Here is a 22348-nt window from a genome sequence, read left to right on the forward strand (position 1 = left end):
TTGAATAACCTTTCCCCACGCCGCAGAGAATTTTGGCGGCAATTAGTCGCAGGGTAAACCTTACGGCTAATTGAATACTCCCCTAAGGCCCAAACATACAAGGTGATATTGGTATATGGCAAATCCAAGAATGGTCAGGACATAAGCAACGGTCAGGGCAGGCAGCAATACAATAAGTTAGGTCACAGGCAAAGCTCAGGGCAGGCAGCAATACAATAATAGTTAGGTCACAGGCAAAGCTCAGGGCAGGCAGTAATACAATAATAGTCAGGTCACAGGCAAAGCTCAGGGCAGGCAGTAATACAATAATAGTCAGGTCACAGGCAAAGCTCAGTGCAGGCAGCAATGCAATAATAGTCAGGTCACTGGCAAAGCTCAGTGCAGGCAGCAATACAATAATAGGCAGGTGACAGGCAAAGATCAGGGCAGGCAGCAATACAATGATAGTCAGGTCACAGGCAAAGATCAGGGCAGGCAGTAATACAATAATAGTCAGGTCACAGGCAAAGCTCAGTGCAGGCAGCAATACAATAATAGTCAGGTCACAGGCAAAGCTCAGGGCAGGCAGCAATACAATAATAGTCAGGTCACAGGCAAAGCTCAGGGCAGCCAGTAATACAATAATAGGTCACAGGCAAAGCTCAGTGCAGGCAGCAATACAATAATAGTCAGGTCACAGGCAAAGCTTAGGGCAGGCAGCAATACAATAATAGTCAGTTCACAGGCAAAGCTCAGGGCAGGCAGGAATACAATGATAGTCAGGTCACTGGCAAAGATCAGGGCAGGCAGCAATACAATAATAGTCAGGTCACAGGCATAGCTCAGTGCAGGCAGCAATACAATAATAGTCAGGTCACAGGCAAAGCTCAGTGCAGGCAGCAATACAATAATAGTCAGGTCACAGGCAAAGATCAGTGCAGGCAGCAATACAATAATAGTCAGGTCACAGGCAAAGATCAGGGCAGGCAGCAATACAATGATAGTCAGGTCACAGGCAAAGCTCAGTGCAGGCAGCAATACAATAATAGTCAGGTCACAGGCAAAGATCAGTGCAGGCAGCAATACAATAATAGTCAGGTCACAGGCAAAGATCAGGGCAGGCAGCAATACAATAATAGTCAGGTCACAGGCAAAGATCAGGGCAGGCAGTAATACAATAATAGTCTGGTCACAGGCAAAGCTCAGTGCAGGCAGCAATACAATAATAGGTCACAGGCAAAGCTCAGGGCAGGCAGCAATACAATAATAGTCAGCTCACAGGCAAAGATCAGTGCAGGCAGCAATACAATAATAGTCAAGTCACAGGCAAAGATCAGGGCAGGCAGCAATACAATGATAGTCAGGTCACAGGCAAAGATCAGGGCAGGCAGCAATACAATAATAGTCAGCTCACAGGCAAAGCTCAGGGCAGGCAGTAATACAATAATAGTCAGGTCACAGGCAAAGATCAGGGAAGGCAGCAATACAATAATAGTCAGGTCACAAGCAAAGCTCAGGCCAGGCAGGAATACAATGATAGGTCACAGGCAAAGATCAGGGCAGGCAGTAATACAATAATAGTCAGGTCACAGGCAAAGATCAGGGCAGGCAGTAATACAATGATAGTCAGGTCACAGGCAAAGATCAGGGCAGGCAGGAATACAATAATAGTCAGGTCACAGGCAAAGATCAGGGCAGGCAGCAATACAATAATAGGTCACAGGGAAAGATCAGGGCAGGCAGCAATACAATAATAGTCAGGTCACAGGCAAAGATCAGGGCAGGCAGCAATACAATAATAGTCAGGTCACAGGGAAAGATCAAAGCAGGTAAAGGCAGGAGACAGTATACAACAGCAATAGGAGTCAGGATGCCAGAACCAATATAGCTGTATGCATGAAATGGGCTGAGGCAACCAATGAGGCAGCACCTGACCACACGTCCTTCCCGGCGACTCGAAGTGTCATGGCAACCGAGCGACTGCGTCTACTGCTCCTGACAGATTGGGGAATACAATGAGCAGAATGGGACAATTTTAAAATGGACTTTAAAACAATTAAGCAACCGTGTTGCAAATTATGGAAAGTCCAAAGTATTATGATATAGATCCCGTATCCGTAAGTATGTTTTCTATACAGTTACTACTGTATGTGGCACATTTCACATTAAGGGATGACTACATCTATTGTGTAAGTTGATCCAATATAAATAAAAGGTGTGTTTTAATATTAGGAAAAATTCACACATATATATGACACATTAGGGGTATGCACAATGCGGGAGGGGTCTGTACAGTAGTTTGTGGTACATTTCTCTACATCACGCTTATCGTAAGAACCGCACTGCGCAGGTGTCTGTTTCTTTTGTTATGGACCATAAAGTTTTGTCCTATTGAACCACATTGTTCAAGTGTTTGTTTGTTTTAGTATTTGTGTAAAATCATCATACACTAAGTAAAGGATAATATCCCAGCACTGGCCGTTTTATTTGTTTAGTGTCTTCCAAAGAACCATATAATAAAATAGTAAATATTAATGGCAGTAACTTACCTAAGTAACATTAAGCATTGGCACATTATGTGCCTGATTCAGAGGTGGTTGTAGTGATGATATTTGCGCAGTTGAGCGATTTTTATTTTTTTTGCTGTTGCACATGCGCGATAAGTCTAGGAAACCGTTACTGCCCACGTGCGAACCTAGGTGCGCGATGGGCGTGTTATGGGAGACTCATGGACGTGTACATGCATATGGCTGCATTCTCTTTCCCAGAACCGCAGCAACAGTGGCCATATTTTGAGAAAGTTAAAAGGAAGACTGCACTAAACAGAGATTGCCCGAGGAGACGATGGTCTGTCGATGGTGCATCAATGGTGGAGTGGTTCAATCCACTAACGGACTTGAGCATTGCTCAGAAATGCAGTGTGGGCGTTGCATGATTTGCTCGGTCCTTCGCACGTGACTGCACAAGGGAACGCTTATACTGTGGCCTTGGAACAGTTGCAGTTGGGAATGTAATGTTATTATTGATGTTTTATTAAAGTGAACTCTAAGTTTATAGCAAAATACTACGTGACAAGTCTCTCATTAACGGGTTCATCAATAGTGCAGCGATAACATAGATTTTATGTTTATCATCGCTTCAGGCAGCGATAGAATGTGTTAGCTCCACAATTTGACAAGAAAGTATCATTGGAGTGGCCGGCGGTACTGGCAGGCAGCGGGGAGAGTACTCTTAGGGGTAAATTTACTAAAGTGAGAGTTTTTAGAAGAGAGTTTTAAAAGTGATGTTGCCCATAGCAACCAATCAGCTTCTAGCTATTATCTTCTAGAAGGTGCTAGTTAAATGTTAAGTAGAATCTTATTGGTTGCTATGGGCAACATCTCTTTTAAAACTCACTTCTAAAAACTCTCACTTTAGTAAATTTACCCGTTACTGTTTTGCCAGTCCGTCATGAATCCATCTGCGCACGTGGGCATCCGTGTGCAGTGTTTCTGGAAGCCCAATTCCAGCTCCAGTGCCAACAGATTTAAATAAATAAGTAACAAGAAAATTAAATATAATGTTTAAAAATGTGTCAAAAATAGTAACAAATGAAACGATGCTGTAATGTTTATTATAAATAACGCTTTACCTAAATATATTAATACACACGCTATCGGCATCCTGACATAGCAATAAGATCATGGGGAACTTTCAGCGCTGTCTCTGGCGCGAACACCCGCTTTCGTTGGAGATAAGCCCACTAATGTACATTAGTTATAACCTCTACGTGCTTCACATCGCGCTGATCCGCACAGAGCTAAAACACAAAAACAATGTGATGCATAGAAATCATTGACAGCCACTCTGTGTTGCATGGAAGTCTATGGGGCCTATTTATCATCGTGCGCAGCTCAACTATAAATGCGGATCAGTAGTGTCGCATGTGTTACGCATTTTGCAGGATCAGAGCAATTTTCAACGTATTAACATGTCAGATATTACGTATATATCTCCTGCATGCATTAAACACGCAATGTTCAACGCCTTCCACATACAGAGTACAGAAACGTTGTACTTATCCAATTTATTAAGCTCGACTGTGGGAAGTAATGGTATCTTCAGAGAGTGTCAGCCCGCTGAGCTTTGTACCTCCCTATAGGAAGAGGGGCCCGAATTGCAAAGGGTGTTCCATTTGGATCGCTCCGCCTCCTCCTGCCCTCACAGTTTGCACGCTTGACCTAAGGTCGCGTATGTGCAGAAACACTCCTAGGACGGAACCCGGCCGCGTAAACTGTCACTGCAATGATTAGAAGTAAATGTTGTGTTTCACCGGGACAACCGCTTATGGGTGCAGCCGTCCCAGCGTCGGAGCAGTGATAGAGTCCCGATAGATTAGGATCCTTTGCCACAAATGGAGGCAAAATAGATCATTGATTTGTGTGGGTCACCACGCTTGTTCATAAATAAGCTCCCCCTATATAAATATATGACACTGTTAAATGTACGGTGTGATGTGAAACTCAAGGCATAGTTCCCTTACCTTTACCATCCAAGGTGCAGATCGGTTAATTTCAGTACATTGCCCCCAGGGGAAGCAGTCGGGAAGCCGACGGACGAAATCCCAACCGCCGGCTTCCCGACTGTCTAATTTCGGCAAGGTACAAATGACAGGCGTTGAAATCCCGACGCCTGTCATTAGACCTACGCCGAGAGCTCGACACCCGGATTACCGAACGAAGGTAAGCCGGGCGCGGACAGCTGCAGGGTGGGGAAGGTTAGGGGCTCCCGGGGAGGGACTTAGGGATAGGCACCCCCCCGGGAGGTTAGGGTTAGGTTAGGGGAAGGGGGGGTTAGGGTTAGGCACCCCCGGGGGGAAGTTAGCGTTAGGCTGCGGGGAAGGGGAGTTAGGTTTAGGCATTTAGAGGGGGGTTAGGGTTAGACACTTGGGGGGGAGGGTTAGACACCCCTAAAGGAGGGTTAGGGGGTAAAAATAGGTTAGTTAATACTTACCTTTGTAGCTTCGGGAACTTCTCCCCTGCCGGGCTTCCGCTGTCGGGATTAGAACCACCGGCCATGCGGCCGGCGGTAAGTCATACTGTTTCTTGAGTGTCATGGGAAAACGGTGCCTGCCCTTTGGTGGAGAACATCATTTAATGTTCCGACTTTGTCAGCCTGAACGACTGTCTGAAAACTGTACTTTGGAAATGGTTATCTAAAGAGCTGGTAATGTGCCGTGAATGGAATTATTAGTTTTACATTCAAATAGTCTCGCCCTATCGCCTTTATGCAGACAGCGCTGATTTCCCAGTTCCTCACTCCGTACGGTTTGGCTGACAATCCTTCACTTACCTCCAAGCCCTGACTTTTTTAACTTATCCTTTGCCAGAGATGTCTCTTGGGTGCGCGTAGAACTAAAGCACAATTATACTGCTCGCCGTTTAAGTACACTGTGTGAAATACAGAGCCTCAAACAGTCTCTGCTTGATTTAAAGAAAAACACAGAGAGATGCATTACAATAAAAGGAGAGAAATTATTTTTAATATCCTCTCTGTGTTGCATCCAAAACTAGTACCTGGAGGCTTGGAGTCGTTCTGAAAACCTAATTCCTCTGGTTTGTTTGACTTCCCATGTTAAAGCGCCTTAGCTGTAACTTCTAAGCCTCGGTTAGCGGCGGTAATGGATGTCTGTGGCAGGATCCACTGCAGGGAGGCTCTCAGCAGCATCAAAAGCTCATTATCACTCTCATTATTTCCTCTGCGATCCAAAGGAGAGTGACATCAACAAAATGAGAGCCGAAATCTCTTTCTGAGTGCGAGCGTGGAGATGTTTTCAAACGCGGTGCGTCAGCTTGTTTCCAACAATTTGATAAGAAATGGGTAATTAAGGAGGCCGCGGAGATGCTGTCACAGTCTGGTGAAGGATATGAAATAACTTTGGAAGAGAATTTGAGCAAAAACTAATCGCTGACTTTTACGCTAAGCAGGAGATAAACTGGCCAAGAACGTACTGGTCTCCTGCTTCGCACAGAACGGCTGTAATGTTACAAGGGCGTCGTCGCACACATTGGTTTACCTAGAATTTTTGCGCGCATGTGCTGTAGCAAATAAACTATCAATTGCGCAAACGTGCACCTCTGTACCAGGCCCAATCATTGGTGTATCTGTATTGAGTCCCGCGTTGGCGCTTTATTAGCACCACAAATCACCGGGAAAATGGCGCGGTGGCCATGTTCCTGGAGATTTGCACATGGGCAGTAGAGAAGTTTCTGGGACCATGACACGGACGCCATGTTACCGGAGACTACCGCATGCACAGTAGATTGGCACAATGCCAGAGTCTACTGCACCACAGGGAGGAGGGGGCCAGCACAGAGCCTGCGCATGGTCTTCCTCCTCTCCTAAACCACCCCTGGGCCCAATGTGATAGTGAGATAAATATGTGATTGTGGCATGGGCCCATAAGTTAAACAGCGGGGAAACTGATTAAGGCATGGTGGCATAAATTAATCAGCAATAAAAGCCAGTATTTGACATATATGTACATCGAAGGTGGTGTGTTATTGAAGTGAATAACATACAGGAGAAAAATGAAATGGTTTTACTTAACTGAACAGATCTCCAAACTGTTCTCTCTGTCACCTGCAGCAGTTTGTCTCATTAGGCGGGAGGTATTTTCTGTACCCGAATAGGCAGAGAGGGAGGGACAAGCTTGTAGACTTGCTGAGCAGATGTGTCTTTGTAGACTCACACACTGGGTTCAGCTAATGACTGCTGGCTGTCTCTTCCACCTACAGCAGATCCCGTTAGGGCACTCCTCTAAAGAACTGGGAGAGGATTTAGTGGTCTGAAATAAATGGGAATGGAAAAGTTTGCTATTAAATATAGCTTTAGTGGAATATTACATCATAGAAAAAAAGAGAGAGACCAGATGCACCATACAACCATTAATAATATGCGAGGGTTTAGGCATAAATTTGGCCAAAGTTATGAGCTTACCCACCATCGTCAAGGTAACCTCATCGGGTAAGTCCCTAACACTATGGGGGTTCATGTCTGTGAAAGTGGCTTCTTAGTGTTAGGTAAGTGAAAGTGGCTGCTTAGTGTCAGGTAAGTGAATGTGGCTGCTTAGTGCTAGGTAAGTGAGAGTGGCTGCTTAGTGTTAGGTAAGTTAGAGTGGCTGCTTAGTGTTAGGTAAGTGAGCGTGGCTGCTTAGTGTTAGGTAAGTGAAAGTGGCTGCTTAGTGTTAGGTAAGTGAAAGTGGCTGCTGAGCGTTAGGTAAGTGAGAGTGGCTGCTTAGTGTTAGCTAAGTGAAAGTGGCTGCTTAGAGTTAGGTAAGTGAGGTTCCTGCTTAGTGTTGGGTAAGTGAGAGTGGCTGCTTAGTGTTAGGTAAGTGAAAGTGGCTGCTTAGTGTTAGGTAAGTGAGAGTGGCTTCTTAGTGTTAGTTAAGTGAGAGTGGCTGCTTAGTGTTAGGTAAGTGAGAGTGGCTGCTTAGTGTTAGGTAAGTGAAAGTGGCTTCTTAGTGTTAGGTAAGTGAGAGTATCTTCTTAGTGTTAGGTAAGTGAGAGTGGCTGCTTAGTGTTAGGTAAGTGAAAGTGGCTGCTTAGTGTTAGGTAAGTGAGAGTGGCTGCTTAGTGTTAGGTAAGTGAAAGTGGCTGCTTAGTGTTGGGTAAGTGAGAGTGGCTGCTTAGTGTTGGGTAAGTGAGAGTGGCTGCTTAGTGTTAGGTAAGTGAAAGTGGCTGCTTAGTGTTGGGTAAGTGAGAGTGGCTGCTTAGTGTTGGGTAAGTGAAAGTGGCTGCTTAGTGTTGGGTAAGTGAAAGTGGCTGCTTAGTGTTGGGTAAGTGAAAGTGGCTGCTTAGTGTTAGGTAAGTGAAAGTGGCTGCTTAGTGTTAGGTAAGTGAGAGTGGCTGCTTAGTGTTGAAAGTGTTAGAAAAAAATAAAAATAAATGTGTGAAAATGTAACATACACAGAAAACAAACACTGAGTGATATAAATTGTTAAAAATAAGTTACGTGGTGATGCCCCAAAAAAGTCCAGCCAGAGCAGTTCAAGTGGTCCCACTCCCCCTTTCCCCAAAAGCTTTAGTGGAATACCAAGTTACAGATGTGTCCTCATACATCTAGGCTCCTTGTGCATTATACAGCCCTTCTAATCGCGCCGTGGCGTGACTCGGTAGCGCAGAGCATCTTTCGTGCGACTTTTTAACTTGTAAATGCGTCTTATTCACACATGCAAATAGCTAGCACAAGCAGATGCACAAATAACGCTCGGCGCTACCCAGTCACCAAGAGCTCCCACGTTATGTGTGGCGCGACTTCTAGCGCACGGAGTATGGATGTATGTGGACACATCTGTATCATTCAACAAAATGATTTACCTTCATGGTTTATGTCTGAGCATTTCCATTTTAGGGTTTAGTTCCCCTTCATTTGGAAATAACACGAAAAAATTAACAACATAATTCTATAAATAACCATAAAATTAAACCAGAGATGGCTGTAATGCAGATGATTTCGCAAATGACCAGTGTTTTTTCTACTGCGTATGCTTCACCGCCATGTTCTTGCAACGGCACTTGCAGAGAGGGGGGGAGGGGGTGGCGACTGAAACGCAGGCGTGTCTCGACCATTTGGGGAACATGCCTGTGACTGTGGTCCCATATGCTCCGGCGCCTTAGTTCTGTCACCCATTCTGTGCGCCCAGAAGTCAGACGTGCGGCCGATGGCGTACGCAAGCGGTGGATCTGTGGTACTGCCCGTTGGCGTCTCAATACAAATTCAAGCTGCTGCAACATTTGCATATTTTTATGTTTCCGGTCACTACTGTTTTCCCCGTGACCTGACCGCTCACCCGTCTGTGTGTGGCATGCTTAAGACTACAAAGTACTGACCCATGATGTCATTGTAATACCAATTTCTACACTTCAGAACATTAATGAAAACTTTTCTATCGGTAACTATATAGAAGATGAGATGTTGCCAACAGCAACCAGTGAGATTAGAAATGTTGTTATTCTGGTATAGTTGAAGAAACTTTAAGCAACTTTTGTAAACATTAAAGGTCATTTATGAACCACAACAAAATGAACCTGCTCTACTTCCTTATTTACATCTATGTGTCCACATGTCCAGCCAGCACATATCAGACAGTACATACATCGCAAATTATCATGTCCAAGACTCGGGACAAACAGGTGCAAGAAAAGGGGACGTGGTCACGCGTTACGGGGTGCAACCAGCGTTTCCTAGACGAAGGACCGAACCTGTCCCTTTCCTCTCCAATCAAACCACTTTTTGAATACTCTGCAACGCACTGCCACCCATTTATCTATGCAGAGTAGCGCTAACCGGTATCCAATATCCACTATCTTAGAAGTGTGCAAAAAATCTTGGATTGTATTTATCAAACCGTGAAAGCCCTATCTTTTTGGGACTTTGCAGAGCTGTTTTGGCTGGTCTTAGGGCTTGTTGCTATTTATCAATGTCTGTCTGTGGCTATAACTGTGTAATGCCAGCAGTAGACCTATTCTGAGATGGCTTCCCCATGCTTTGCATAATGAAGCTAGTTAGCGCCTATTTAGCAAAGATAGCGGCGGTACAATTACTGCCTCTGTTCTGCTAACATTATCTCAATATTGTGATAATGTGAAGTTTTATTAGCAGTATAAAGTATTTTTTCCACTTTTAAATATAATTTTTTCTATATTTTACAAATTTATTTATATTTCTAATTTTCCCGTAACGACGGGTGAATTTACTAAATTGTAGGCGCGGGAATGCAACAGGCGAGCATTTGCTGTGCAGGTTTGCACTTTTATAAATGAACATTAGTGACCTGCGGATCACCCTTCATAGCTGTGTAAGAACCGCATGTAAACCGTCATTGAGTCTTTAAGTAATATTTATTTTTTTTAGCGCACCTTCCATATACACAGCAACGTATGGCAGTGATGCGCTACTCGGGCTTGCTTGGCTCCAAGCACTATTCTTTAAAAACTAATTTTTCCTGCTTACCAGCTTGGTGATGTTGCTGGTCTGCAGAGAGCCTTCATTTATCCATGTCCAAGGAAATGCAGATTAATGGGCGTCTGATGTGCCTGTTTCTCTGGATCTCTCCCAGTAATTTAATACTGGAGCGGCAGGGATTTATGATAAATATGGATTTTATCAAATATATTCTCCACCTCACAACAACAAGACTGCAAAGAATTCGTATAGACCTTTCATTAAACTAGTCCTTAGGCAAAGGATACTTGTGCAATGTGTGCAGGATTACCTATTTTACATGGATAATTATTTTTCAGTATTGTTGGCGTTGCAGCTGTATTTTACTACTGCGTCTCTAACTGAGGGGCCAATAAATCATCCCCCACATTTTTCCCCAAATGAGCATCATTTGGGGAGCCAATAAGAAATGATTTACATGGGGTATGCTTGTCACAAAAAGTACCAAACTTCACAGCCGCAGACCCCATTACTTGCCCCTCGGCACATTATCCCGGCTGCGTAGGGGGTTCCCTGGTCATCCTGTCGTGTACCCGGCCGCAGCATTTACTCATCTTCCCCGCCACTATTAGCTTGTCTCTGGCGTCCCACGTGCTGCAGCTCCCACCAGCGCTGACTGCTGGGCGCAGCCATGTTGATCTGGGTCAGGTGACCACCGCACACATCAATGGCAAGCCAGGACTCGCTCACCTTATGCTGATAGTCAATCCTCCGCTGTCCACTGCTATAAAAGGACTTCTTGGGGAATCAGTAGGTGCCATTTCAATGTTGTCCACAGTGTAAGCAGTGGCCAGAAATTCCGGATCCGGCCAAGATTACAACAATTTCTGTTCCAGCCTGTATTCCAGCAATTCCAGCATGGATTACGGCAATTCCGGTTCCAGCATGGATTACGGCAATTCCGGTTCCAGCATGGATTACGACAATTCCGGTTCCAGCATGGATTACAGCAATTCCGGTTCTAGCATGGATTACAGCAATTCCGGTTCCAGCATGGATTACGGCAATTCCGGTTCCAGCATGGATTACAGCAATCCGGTTCCAGCATGGATTACAGCAATTCCGGTTCTAGCATGGATTACAGTAAATCCGGTTCCAGCATGGATTACAGCAATTCCGGTTCCAACTCGTATTCCAGCATATTCGGTTCCAACCCGGATTCCAGCAATTCTGGTTTCCAGCAATACCGGTTCCAGCATGGATTACAGCAATTCTGGTTATCTCGTTCTAGTTTCTAAACCTGCTTCGGGCCACGCTTGTGTAAGTGTTCATTGCGGGAGAGGGCTTGATTGAATCCCTTCTGTAAATAAATGCAAAAATATAGATTTAGTCTGTAGGCTACAATGATCAACGCCATCTAAACATGCTAAGCATTTTGGAGCTTGGTGCAGAAACCTATGGAGACTGCTATTGAGATTGAAAAAAGAAGAAGCCTCTTAATACATTCACAGGATACTTCATCTATGCAGAAATACACCGAAAATTTCTGTTTTCTGAGGATTTTCTGGCAAATAGGTTGATTACATAAGTTCCTGTGTGTCAATGGCTTCATGCTTTTTACTATTTTTACTGCAAATAGTACAAATAACTATTATTGGCCCAATACAGAGAAGCACACTAATGGCATTTGTCTTTTTGCCCCGCTAATAATAGATCATCCACGTAGACAAGAATACCGTTAACCGTTAAGAGTTTCTGACTTTCCACTTGAAGTTACAAGCAACGGTCAGTCCTTGTGAACGGGTGAAACCTATTCCCAGTAGGGCGCTGTCCAGCGTTTTATACCAGCAGCGACCACTCTGTTTGCAGTCGTATAGAGATTTCTTCAAAAAACACACCTTCCCTTCTGGGAGCTCATTAACTTCACAGTGTTCCAGTGGCTCCATAGATCTCTTCCTACAGTTCACCGTTCAGATATGCCGAATCAAAATCGAGTTGGTGTAACAGTAGATCACATGCGGCAGCTATAGTAATGACCATAGGAAGTGTGTTGTATCTTGCCACAGGCGAGAAAGTCTCCCCGTAATCAATACTAGACTATTGAGTTAGAACTTTAGCGACCAGGTGAGCTATGTATCATGCAAGGTTCCTGTCTGTATTAAGTTTCTTGAAAAAAATAAAATAAAATTTTTCTTTTCATGGTCTTATGGTCTCTCAGCCTGTCTACAACAGTCAGTGTGTTGTTTTCATCCAGGTTTGTAAGCTCTTTGTTTATAACTGGCTTCCATTCATGCCGGTCATTACTTGACTTGGCTTCTTGGAGTGTTTGGGGATCACAGTAAACAAAGTTTGCATACAGTATTCTTCGTTATACCTATTGGAGGATTTCCCTTTATTACTCCTCATGGAACAGCTGCTCCCTGGTGTCCTGTACACTTGTTGTTTTACTTTCTAACACTGTTCCAGCTGCAGTCTTGTCTCGCCCACCTCATCCTCCTGTGTTGTTGTGATATTTTGGTAGTGTTCAACTGGAGTAGTTTCATGAAATACATGGGCAATTTGTTTGCCTTGATTTTCCATGCCAATGCTTTTGCTGACTTGCTGGACTTACAAGTCATCATTGCACAATATCTTGTTGCTGCAGCAATAACAGTCACTCTTTGGTTGTACACAATACACCGACTCCTTGAAAATTGGACTCTGTATCCTCCTCTGTCGAAGTCCTAGGTCAGGCACAATTTGTACATCTTCCACATCAGTGACAACTTCCTTGCCTCTCACTCTTAAGAGTAATGTAATTGTCCCATTTTTAGGGACATTTAGGACCTGATTCAGCTTAGGATGGAATTGCAATGCTGCACACAGGCAGCTTTGCAATTCCGTCCTTGAAATTATGTTAATGCAGCATGCATGCATTACTTACCCAAGCTGCATCAATGGACGCAGCATCGGATAACCTGCTATCACATCAACCGGCTGAGTGACCCATGGGGTAATGCAAGCCGGCCGCCGCAAATACAGCAAAGAGGCCAGGAAACCTCCATCAGATGACAGAGATCGTGGCCTCTCCCCCCACAACGGTGGCAACACACCTCCGTTTCAGGAAATAGAGGCCGTCACCGTCCACAAATGACAGCAGACTGTCAATCTCTGACAGTCTGCTGCCGGACTGCATGCGAGCACCCAGGACCCGTACTGCACATATACAGTACAGGGGTCCGGCGCCTGCGCAGATTCCCGACCATCGGAATCCTGTGCACTGCTAAATAAGGTCCTTAGTACCTTGCCTCCTATACCTTGGACTTTGGTTGGCTCACACTGCTTTAATGACATGAACCAATTTTCATTACAGCTAAAATGCCTTGTGGCTCCTGAGTCCATGTACCAGTAGTCCTAACGGTAGCTATCTGCTACATTTAAGGCTGACTTATTGCAGCTTTCACACTTAAGTGATGAGTTGCCACTTGGAACTCTAAGGAATAAAGAGGTGCGGAGACCAGCTGAGTCAGCCCACCTTGTCAGGGTAATGGTTAGAGGCAGTGCTGGAGCACACTCCTTCTACAGATAGAAGGGGGGACCTCATTTTATTTTTGGTGTCCCCACTTTCTGAAGATTGCCAGCCTGGGCTAACCAATTTGGGGTTTGTTTAATACTTAGGCAAGGGGACCCCACACTGTGTATCCTTCTGCTATGGCATTACCTCCCAGACTGGTTCAGCCCGGTGCTGTTATTGGAAAGTAGGGGGAGCCCCATGCCAGTTTTTCCCCTGATTCCAGAATGAGCTCAGAGGTCCAGGGCTGGTTATGCTTTTGAGGGATGACCCCACACCATTTTTTTTTCTTAATTTTTATTTCACCTATAACACTGATCTGTGCAGTGCTTCAACACAACATGCTGCTCATAGGCACTTCTATTAATTTTTCTGTTCTGGTCCATGTTCTATCGTTTTCTAAGCACAATTTTTAATAAATCCTTGAGTTGTATTTCTGTCTATAGAAACTACTTGCATGTTGGTTCAATGGTCTATAGACTCCCCCCAATAGGAAGAAAGGTTCAGAGGGCTAATGCATTTGTGCCCGCAGTCCAGCACCAAAAACTTTTTTATTTTCAGAGCTTGATGAGTTTATGGCAGGCACAGCCGGGCACTAATGGTGAATGGGCCCGTTCACCTTGATGAATATGTCTAAGCATTCTGATCCAACACTATACAAGTTCTTTTGCAGAGATGGGAATTTGAATAGCAGCTAAAACACCCAGCAGACAAGTACATGATGTTAAGGTATAAATAATTGTAATATGTGCATGCTTTTCAGCTAAATGGATTTAATAACAGTACATGACAAATCATATTATTATAACCCAGAGAGAGAATTTTTTTTTATATATATATATTACCTACAGTACTTGGAGGCTGCTACTGTATATGCCACTTCTTTACCCAGTGCTCCCCCCATTCCTCTTAGCCTAGGCGATTGCAGCTTTTCATTAGCCAGTTCAATTCTCTCCACCTTTTTGCCATCATTTTAAATAACGACAAACAAAATTGACTTGAATGTTCTAAATTACAGATCTGGCAGAGCTTGGGGAAATATGGCTACTGGGAGTTTGCCCCAGGACTATGGCTAAAAAGAGGAGCACAGTAGTACACAGTCTTCAGTAGGCAGTTGTTCGTCTTTGAAGGGATTATTTTGGGCATCGCTGTCACTTTCATACCTGCTCCTGCCTTCAGCGAATAAGGGTTGGGCTCCCTTCCATACGTTCCTCCCATGGGTCACTGTCTTTGTCATGGAGCTGTATGGTCTGTGAGCTTACAGTGCAGGGGACAGCTGGGCTCCTGAGTCTTCCTGCCGTGCCACTTTACTGCTTTACATAGCTCATCTGTTGGGCAAATATGGACTCCCCTTGCAGGATCCAGGGCAAGTTTAGGTCCTTTGTGTTTTAACAAACTTAGGCCCTCATTCAGAGCCACTCGCTAGCGGCAGTACGCTCGTTCCGAGCGATGTTCGCACATCTGCGCATGCGTACGGATCGTTATACGCATGCGCGAACCATTCAGTGCGGCCGAAATTCATGTGCTCGCAATATAGCGAATGCCTGCTATTTTGAGTGACAGAATGAGGCGTATGTGGGTGGTAACAGGGGAAGGTGCTTGAAAACGGGGAGTGGAGATCAGAACGCAGGCGTGCTTAAAGGTCAAAACGGGCGTTTTATGGGTGTGCATAATTAATACAGCAGCGTCATTGACCACGTCACTGGGTTATTTTATAGCCAGAACTGCTCGCAAGATTGTGGTAGCAAAAACCAACCACAAGAATAGCGAGCAGTTCATACGCTGGTCAATGTACTCGATTAATCTAATAAATAGCGGACATGACGTATGGTGCGAGCGGCCAGGGGGCGTTTTTAACAAATAAACGAGTGTATGTTTTGCTCGCTCGTTCAGACTTAGAGGTGTGAACAGACTGCAATTTGCGAACGGATCATTTGAATAGCCACCCCTTGTTTTTGAACGAACGACCGCAAATAGCGAACGGCTCTGAATCAGGCCCTTAGTTTCTTCATGTTTGTTTTGGATTAAATCAGTTATAATGCAAATGTAGGACATGGCAAAGTGTCACAGGTACAATTAGGTTATAATTAATAGGATTTGTAGTGTGAAATGTTATTTGGCTGCGCTGCCGGCTCTGCTGTAACAGCTCCTGCGAGGCCGCAATGTTTGCTATAGAGTATTTGACTGACAGGTTCCCCGGTGTGTCTAAGCAATTCACATAGAACTAACCCTGGCTGTATGATCCCAGCCCCCTTCCAGAGGATGAAAGGACATTTGCAGAAGACAGAGATGGCTGCACAGTTAATAATTCATGGCGTATGTTCCTGTTTTAATCTCTGGACTTTCAAATTCTGAACATTTTGCCAAAAGATCAAGTGACAAATTTCCACCCCTTAAATACTGTATAATAGAGCCTGCGAATAACATCGCTAGCATCGGGTTTCCTCGCTCCTGCCCTCAAGGATGTCCTTGCGTAGAAAATCGCCCTCCGGGTAATAAAAAGCAAATTTAGGCTGAGATATATGGCTTAATAATATGCTTCAGCTGTTGTGGGTAGAAGTTGTTCTTTTTATTTTAATTGCCGATGGCGCTGTTTTTCATTCAAATTATTTATTGTTGTGGTGATAACAGCGGGCTAGTACACAACAGAGGGCAATGTAGCCTTACTAAACCCTCATTTGCCACCGAGGAGCAAGCAAACCCATTATTAAACATTAATAAGTGCAAGGCCTTTCCTTGCGTTCTCTGTGCGAAGTGGTTTACAGTACTTATGTGATATCTGTGTTCACAAATGCTTGGGAATAAGGGGTTTTCATATAAGGGGGTTTCCTGTAATCTGGCGTGCCAAAATATACTAAAGTCACCAAGTAGGAGCGACTACTTACCTTGCCTTGTTTTCTGTTGTTTCTTTTCCCTCGCTGAAAGCTGAATAGGGAATACACTACTTTACCTTTGATCACTCTGCAGGTTGTAAGGGGAGAATTGCAATACTGAGATGCTGGAAACCTGATTAAAGGTAAAGAAGTGTATTCCCCATTCAGTTTTCACGCGGGAGGTTGGGTATGATATCCCAGCTCTCGGGATGCCGCTAGTCAGTATACCAACAGTGGCGTCCCGACAGCCAGAATCCCGACACCCATAGGACTCAATGGTGAGTAGTTTTCTAACCCCTACGCTAACCCACCCTTCCAGGTCCCTAACCCTAACCCTCCCCCCCCTAGTGCCTAAACCTAACCTCCCCACTCCCAGCATCCTAATCCTAACCCTCTCTCCCTGGTGCCTAACCCTATCCCTCCCCCTAATGCCTAACCCTAACGCTACCCTTCCCCTGCACCCCGATACTCGCCTTCAGGATGCCAACAGTGGGATACTGGTGCCGGAATCCCGACCTGTCAGGATTGCGGGGCTGGTATGAAGACCGCCGGCATCCCGCACGCCAGGATGCCGACTACATCCCGCCGCTGACATCAGGGCATGGTACTGTACATGTGGTCAGCACTGGACAGTGGTTACCGTGGCTGGTCAATATTAATAAAGTAAGGTGCTTGCTAAATAGTGTTGGTACAGGGTTAGAGTTACTCACTATAGGCTACCAGGACTTTCCCAATGGACTAAACGGACTCCTGGAAGCCACCAATATCTTTAGTCACCGCTCTCTTTGTTTCTGCTTCGTCTCCCCTCATTTCAGTTGTACAGCCACCAATACGGGGGAGAGCCATGAAGGTGTGTATTACCTCATTGGTTTCCATAGTGAAAGCCATGGTCTTAGGCAGTGTACCGTTACTGACTCCATGATGACTTTCTGAGAAGAAACATTAACCTACATGTATGTTGGGAAAGGCATATAAAGTTGCTAATTATATAGGCAGCACTCCCATCATCACATAGGCAGCATCCCCATCATCACATAGGCAGCATTCCCATCATCACATAGGCAGCATCCCCATCATCACATAGGCAGCACTCCCATCATCACATAGGCAGCATTCCCATCATCACATAGGCAGCGGTCCCATTATCACATAGGCAGCGGTCCCATCACCACATAGGCAGCACTCTCATCATCACATAGGCAGCATTCCCATCATCACATAGGCAGCATTCCCATCATCACATAGGCAGCACTCCCATCATCACATAGGCAGCACTCCCATCATCACATACGCAGCATTCCCATCATCACATAGGCAGCGCTCCCATCATCACATAGGCAGCATTCCCATCATCACATAGGCAGCGCTCTCATCATCACATAGGCAGCACTCCCATCATCACATAGGCAGCATTCCCATCATCACATAGGCAGCGCTCTCATCATCACATAGGCAGCGCTCCCATCATCACATAGGCAGCATTCCCATCATCACATAGGCAGCATTCCCATCATTACATAGGCAGCATTCCCATCATCACATAGGCAGCGCTCCCATCATCACATAGGCAGCGCTCCCATCATCACATAGGCAGCGCTCCCATCATCACATAGGCAGCACTCCCATCATCACATAGGCAGCATTCCCATCATCACATAGGCAGCGCTCTCATCATCACATAGGCAGCGCTCCCATCATCACATAGGCAGCATTCCCATCATCACATAGGCAGCATTCCCATCATTACATAGGCAGCGCTCCCATCATCACATAGGCAGCGCTCCCATCATCACATAGGCAGCATTCCCATCATCACATAGGCAGCGCTCCCATCATCACATAGGCAGCATTCCCATCATCACATAGGCAGCGCTCCCATCATCACATAGGCAGCATTCCCATCATCACATAGGCAGCATTCCCATCATCACATAGGCAGCATTCCCATCATCACATAGGCAGCGCTCCCATCATCACATAGGCAGCGCTCCCATCATCACATAGGCAGCGCTCCCATCATCACATAGGCAGCGCTCCCATCATCACAAACCCTGTCTGTCCTGCAGACTATAGATTTATTGTCAGTTTTGCATTTGTCCTAATTGCAATATGTGAGAAATATGTATGTACAATTCATTCTGTTCTTGTCATTTTTATTTTTTTTTAAATCTTGTTTTACAGCACATTCATTACTTTTATATATAGCATTGCCTAAACATTTTACCTAATAGCAATTATAGATACTACAAATGTATTGCTTTGTAAATGTTGGGGGATGCACATAACCCTAATGGGCAGCCAGGTGGTAAGTAATTGAGAACCAATGGATTACGGGGACGTGGAATGGTATTTGGCCCAGGAGTACAATAGAGTTTTGGTTGGATATAGGTGCTGTCCCCCCACCTTCCATGCTGTGCGGATGTCTCTGATCTGCGCTTACATGCATTGTAAAAATATTTAAAATATGAGCAAAAATAACTTTTGTATTTTCCCCAAAGCTCCTGCTAGAATTCTGACCTTCAGCGGCACTGTGACCACCCCGTGGATGAGGGACATCGTTCTGCCCTGCAAAGCTGTCGGGGATCCTTCTCCTACAGTCAAATGGATGAAGGAAAGGTAACCAGCATCCAAACGTGCCAGGTTCCATGTCGCAGATTGTTTTATGTGTAGTCTTTTCAGGGTGAGAATCGCATCATATTGGTATCCCCCAGACGCTCTCATATATGTTTACTTATGTCATGGCTCCCACAGAGACTGTGGAGGCATGATAGATGAAACCAATATATTAATCTAGACCTCCTACCTCTTCTACAATTACAGTCAGCGCTTGGTGCTTCAATTTAACATCAGAATCAAAGCTTACACAACTTCAGAAATGCCTTATTAATGAGTTATCATAGAAACAGGCTCAAGTCAGGACCAGTTATTTATTTCTTATAATTGATTTCAGATTGAGCCACGTAGGGGGTGATTTCTGTAACACGTGTATCCTTCCCTTTACTAAAACATCTAAGAAGGAAAATTGGAGGTGCTGTGGAGATCAACCAGTCATATTCCTGCCGTTGGCGCGAGTTCCCGAAAAGGGGGTGTGGCCAGCCAGGAATGGGGCGTGTCATTGTGACACGCCCCCAATTTGTCACAATTTGGCGCATGCCAGCACTTACTGAGGTACTGGGTTTCCCCCAAGCTCTCCCCTCACTGCAGTGCACATGCACTCGGCATCTATTCACCCGGCAGTGATCGGTCACTGCAACTTCTCCTACCCACGGGACACTGCGGCCCGTGGGTGGAGAAGGCACAGGGCAGGCTGTTTTAGTGGGATGCCACTAAAACAGCCTAGCGGGAACACTAGCATTCTATGAAATGATAGCTAGAATCTGATTGGATGCTTTGGGTAAAGACCTTCACTTTTCATTTTTAGCAGTTTTAATTACAGATGTGTTCACATACATCTATCCTCCATGCACTACAAGTTGCGTTACACATTACACATGAGTGGCGTGTGACTGGATAGAGCCGAGCATCTTTTCGTGCGACTTTTTACATTCAGATGCGTAATATAATGCACAAGCACCTTCTGCTGATTAAAATGATATGCTGCATGCCTATATTCTGTGTGCGACTGCGGGTGTATCTGCATGCGAAATGCTACGTTACAGTGTCACAGCCGCTGACACTGTAGTGTAGCATTTTCGATACACCGGCAGTTGCACACAGAACATAGGCATGCAGCATATCATTTTAACTAGCAGAAGATGCTTCTGCGTATAAGACACATCTGAAGATAAAAAGTCTCACGAAAAGACGCTTGGCGCTACCGAGTCACGCCATGGCATGACACGACTAGATGGGCTGTTTAACACGCAAGGAGGCTAGATGTATGTGGACACATCAGTTTCTATCCCTATAAGTCATCTTTGTGGCTATTTGCCCTAGTTGTAAATTAGTGCAAGGTTCCGAATGCCATTGGTACATGTGTACATTACATGGGGGCTGGCTGGCTGCATAAAAAAGTTACTTTCTGCAGACATGGAAAGGGTGACCTCATGCATCACTGAGCGCTTCCATGACAGGCAGGAGAATCTGGTGATTGTTGAGTCAGAGCGTAAGGAGAAAGGCCTGTATAATAAAGCTGCCACAGCGCCCCTACTGCTCAAGCATGTGATTACATGTGCTAGCGGAGGTTTGGATGGCTGGCATCCAAACCTAAGTTATTGCATATGGCTTTGCAATATAAATATTTTTAAACTATAATAAAGAAAATACATTTTATTTATGTATTTTCTTAAAGTGGGATAAAAAAAAAAAATTATCTCTTTTCTCCAAACTCCACCCAACTTGTATAATAAGAAAACCGGATACAGCACACACATCACAAATCACAAACACACGGAGAATGCAGATTAAAGGATCAATATAACTTTGCAAGAGTAGACTTCTTCGTCAGATGTGACAGATATAATTTACACGATAGTGGCCACTTTTACATAAACTTCAGTCAGCTAAAATCCCTAATGTTTATCACATGGTTGTTACACCATCATTTCAATAGATTGGCTTGATAATGGATTCTTTCCCCATTGGTTGCTCAATTGTGCATATATGTAATTCATCAGTATTCTTTCTAACTTGAAACTCATCATAGAAATAGTTTGTATGCAGTGTGCTCTGCGTAACTACAAAAACACCTCTCTTCTCAGTAATAGTGTCTTCAGATGACCCCCCAAAGAGTGGTAGCTTCTACTGTATACCAGCATAGCCCGGGATACATTATGGCTACTGCCATGGAAATGTCTGACGGCTACAGACATTCTATTGCTAGATTTATGTTCATTAAGACTTGTCTTAATTGCTGTATAAGTCTGTCCAGCATAGCCAAGCCTGCAGAGACTTTTCAGGATATACACAACCCCTTTAGTATCACACGTGGCATAATGTACACTACATGTGAGGCAAGGGCACCGATTACAATACTATTACAATGTCCATAATTTCTACAAGTCTACAAGGGAATATCCCATAAAGTGGAGTAGTTAAGAACCTAGTATGAGCAACTGGGCCTTGAACATCTGTTGTAAAAAAAAATATATTTTGTATTAACAGGACACTGAGGGCCTCATTTACGAGTTTATCATACACAACGAGTTTTAAAACCTGTTGTGTATGATAAATGGTGCCCAAGCCAATCAGCTCCCAACTGTCATTTTTCAAACAGATGAACGTTCATTTTCTTTATATTTATATATGTAATCAATTCTCCTTGTACCCTTCTGTACATATTTCTGAACATATTTATAAAGCACCCCATGGGCTCTTTTCTCAAAATCAATGTTCTTCAATCACATCCCAATCAACTTAGGTAAAGCCTTGGTGACTCTTGGAGCATCCATAGGTATATTAGAAAAATCATATATAATCCTTAACTGATATTAATAATAACTATTAATAGATTCAAAGAGATTATTTACTCCTTGTTTATTTCCCAAGGTGAATTTAATGGTATTAGGTGAACAAATACAATTAAATACCACAGTGTGAACTAGAATCGGTTCAGCTTTTTTTCCCACCAGATTTCCATATAAAAAATATATATCACACGAATACCTATACTAATATTTGATGTGAGTATCGTATATCCTCCAGAAAGAAAGACCATATTCACATAACGTGGAGCCATATTAGCCCCCATACTGGTCCCATACTTCTGGAGATACAGTAGAAATCATTTTGGAATCTAAACTTAGTTTTTCTCTAACACAAAGCTTAGCAACTGTACCAATATCTCTTTCATTAGACTCTCGACATAATACTGCACATCAATACAACTGTACGTAATATCTGAATTCATCGTAGTTGTCCAATCTCTTCTAGTTTTAACAAACAAAAAAAATCTACAGTTTCATTCAGGCATGTTGGAATTTTTTGACCTATGTTTTGTCAAAAATGAGAAAAAGAAACAAAACCTGGCATTAGCCCCTTTCGCCCCAAAATTAGGGCAACGTAAAAAAAAGCCAATACCAAC

At 44.2% G+C, this 22348-nt stretch overlaps 1 protein-coding gene across 1 annotated transcript in view; it reads left to right on the forward strand.

Annotated features, from left to right (window-relative positions):
* Positions 1 to 22348, forward strand: part of LOC148478247 (cell adhesion molecule DSCAM) — a gene marked incomplete at its 3' end in the record, with an annotated part of 235003 nt that overhangs the window by 159616 nt on the left and 53039 nt on the right. Inside the window, exon 20 of the mRNA XM_088455734.1 lies at positions 18825 to 18942. Within this exon, the coding sequence (XP_088311860.1) occupies positions 18825 to 18942 (118 nt within the window). The remainder of the gene's footprint in view (positions 1 to 18824; positions 18943 to 22348) is intronic.

This window comes from Taudactylus pleione, unplaced genomic scaffold, assembly GCF_031769625.1.
Source record: "Taudactylus pleione unplaced genomic scaffold, aTauple2 ptg000668l, whole genome shotgun sequence".
NCBI classification, from domain to species: Eukaryota; Metazoa; Chordata; class Amphibia; order Anura; family Myobatrachidae; genus Taudactylus; species Taudactylus pleione.